This window comes from Orbicella franksi, chromosome 6 (genome assembly GCF_964199315.1).
Source record: "Orbicella franksi chromosome 6, jaOrbFran1.1, whole genome shotgun sequence".
Classification (NCBI taxonomy): domain Eukaryota; kingdom Metazoa; phylum Cnidaria; class Anthozoa; order Scleractinia; family Merulinidae; genus Orbicella; species Orbicella franksi.
Window position 1 is genome coordinate 14,381,243 of NC_138150.1, and position 2,599 is coordinate 14,383,841.

A 2,599-nucleotide genomic window follows, 5' to 3' on the forward strand; every position below is an offset into this window, starting at 1 on the left:
TGTCATTAATATATTCTACACGAAGTGCATCTACCCAATTTCCGCGCGTTGTGATCTGTTTTTCAATCTTTGTTCACACTGACGGCTTGCCTTTTCTTGCAATTCCAAACACCATTTCAATGAAGACCGAATCATATTTAGACGCTTGATAAACCGACCCATGAAAGGATGAAGTTTCCATGGGAGAGGAAACGAGACAATTGGAAATAAGAATGAAAATCAAACTGACAACGCTTAATTAAAACTTAATCATAGAATCCAAATAAACCTGCTTTCTCTTGTCCACCAAATAAATTGCAATGATCTTACCTTTTGTACGAATTTCATCAACTAAAAATCATGGTTGCTGAGATAATCAGTGGGAAAGACATGATAATAACTTCATAGCAATCAAAACGATAACATCTACCGTGAAATCGTTTCAGAAAAACATAATACAGACTCCATGGTAACGACAAGTATGTTTGGCAGTAACCCTAGGACGGATTAACTCAACTCCAAGCAGATATGCAGATACGCAGTTTCAGTTAAGCCATGCAGCCTGTTAACAAAGCACCTTCGATCTTTCAAAGATAGTTGGAAAGCATTTCAATCCGCATCCTCGGGTATACTTCACCTTAAATGATTTCCATACTGTACTGAAATGCTGCATTTCCAAGTAAATATATTAAGGAAGACCTCTTTGCGGCACAGCAAACATTAAAACAGCAATATGAGCATTGCTAAGGAAGCTTGAACCCAAACTGCACAAGCGTTCCTTTGTATGGCGCCTTTACAAGGAACCCATTCATTGTGGTTTCTTGTAGTTTCTAATGTTATTCTTGCTATCACTTCAACGTTAGGTAATACTGTGATCTTAGCTGCTCTTTGCAAGGAGTCGTCCCTTCATCTTCCTTCCAAGATCTTGTTACGTTCACTGGCGCTCACTGATTTGTCTGTTGGGATTCTCTTGGAGCCACTATTTGTTATGTTTTTAACCCTTTGAATACCAAACTGAAGCTAAAAAATACCGTTTTTAACCGTTTAGTCAGGTTTTTTTAGCTGCCATGACGCTAAATAAGCCTAAGTTTTGTTAAGAAAGCTGTTTTTCACTAAAAGGAGAGATTTTTCGAGGATTAGGCACAAAATTGAGCAAAATTTCAATTCGGGACATGCGCATAAGCCAAACTTTGGACTTTTTCTTTTTTTTTTTTTTGCCATTAACCGTTCTCAATTTTGTTTGTTGCTCCCTGTCCTTTCTGTTTTTCTCGGCCCTTTTACACTGGCTACCTTTTGCGTTGTATGTTCTTTCTGGCTGCCGTGAAAAGTTGCATGTTAATTACGGGCGAAGCCTAGAAATGGACCTTGATCAATTATAGGCGTAGTGGACCATTTTACCACCGTTTTTGCACCAAAACTGATAACGTTGTTTTTCGATTTGCGACGTCGGATTGTCGTCGATATCTAAACCTGACCATTGTGCGGAAAGGCCTAACCTAGTGCTACTATCTGCTTATCAAGAATATCTGATGACATTTAAATTGATGACGTCACAAGTGGTGCAAAGAGCATGACCATTAAGTGGCCGTATATGGCCACTTGGGCGTCAAAGGGTTAATTACGCTGGAATACAAAAACTGGAATCTTTGTACCCAGATTGCTTTGACGATTCTCGTTGCAGCTCAAGTGTTCTGTAACTTATCTTTGCTCACACTGACAGCAATCAGCGTGGACAGACTTCTCGCCTTGTTACTGGGCATAAGATACAGACAAGTGGTTACTTTTAAACGAGTTTTAATGTTTGTGATCTGTTTTTGGACTTTAATCACTTCTCTTGCATTGGTGGTGCTCTGGGACTACCAGTTTTCTTTGCACTATAACTCCATAGCAGTCTTATTCTGTTCAGTAACCTCAACATGTTGTTATACAAAGATCTTCCAGAAACTTTACCATCATCAGATTCACGTTCACCAAGGACAACCCAACGGACATGCGCCGTTGAACATAGCACGATACAGAAAAACAGTGTCCAGTACATTGTGGGTACAGTTGACGCTAGTAACGTGCTACCTTTCAGCAGGCACAGTTGTAGCATTAATGGCCATCAAAGGAATAACTCCGACTCTTGGTATTGCTTTGGCGTTTCTTGTTACTGTTGTACATTTAAACTCAACTCTGAACCCGATCCTATACTGTTGGAAGATAGGGGAGGTGAGACGAGCGGTTGTAGAAATACTGCGACAGACGTTTTGTTTGTCGTCGAATTAAATATTTTGAGAAACAACAGAACACTTCACAGAAGGAAGAAAAGACGGCAGGGCAAGCAAAACAAAACTAGATATTCTTCTGGCTCTTTACGAGAAGTGCGTTTGCTGGTCCGCTACAACATGCGTTGTGTGTGTTCCTCCCTGTGCAGACACCCCTCGTTGGCTATCTACCTTCTAATATCCAACTCGCGCTCGTGGAATAATTGTTCAATATAGCATGAAAATCTTGGTAGACTTGAGGAAATCTTACAACACTACTTTTGTGAATAATAGTTATTGGAATTTTGGGAAAATTAGAGGATTAAACTTCTATTTTCCTACAACACGCCGAAAGTGATGACTGCAGAAGGATG

At 39.9% G+C, this 2,599-nt stretch overlaps 1 protein-coding gene across 1 annotated transcript; it reads left to right on the forward strand.

Annotated features, from left to right (window-relative positions):
* Positions 1-742: 742 nt before the first annotated feature.
* Positions 743-2,513, forward strand: LOC145489713 (adenosine receptor A3-like; the record flags this gene model as incomplete). Its single annotated transcript, XM_081468747.1, has 2 exons — positions 743-973; positions 1,594-2,513. Coding segments are annotated over 2 exons (885 nt in total), but the record flags the coding sequence as incomplete, so codon positions are not given.
* Between the last annotated feature and the right edge of the window lie 86 nt (positions 2,514-2,599).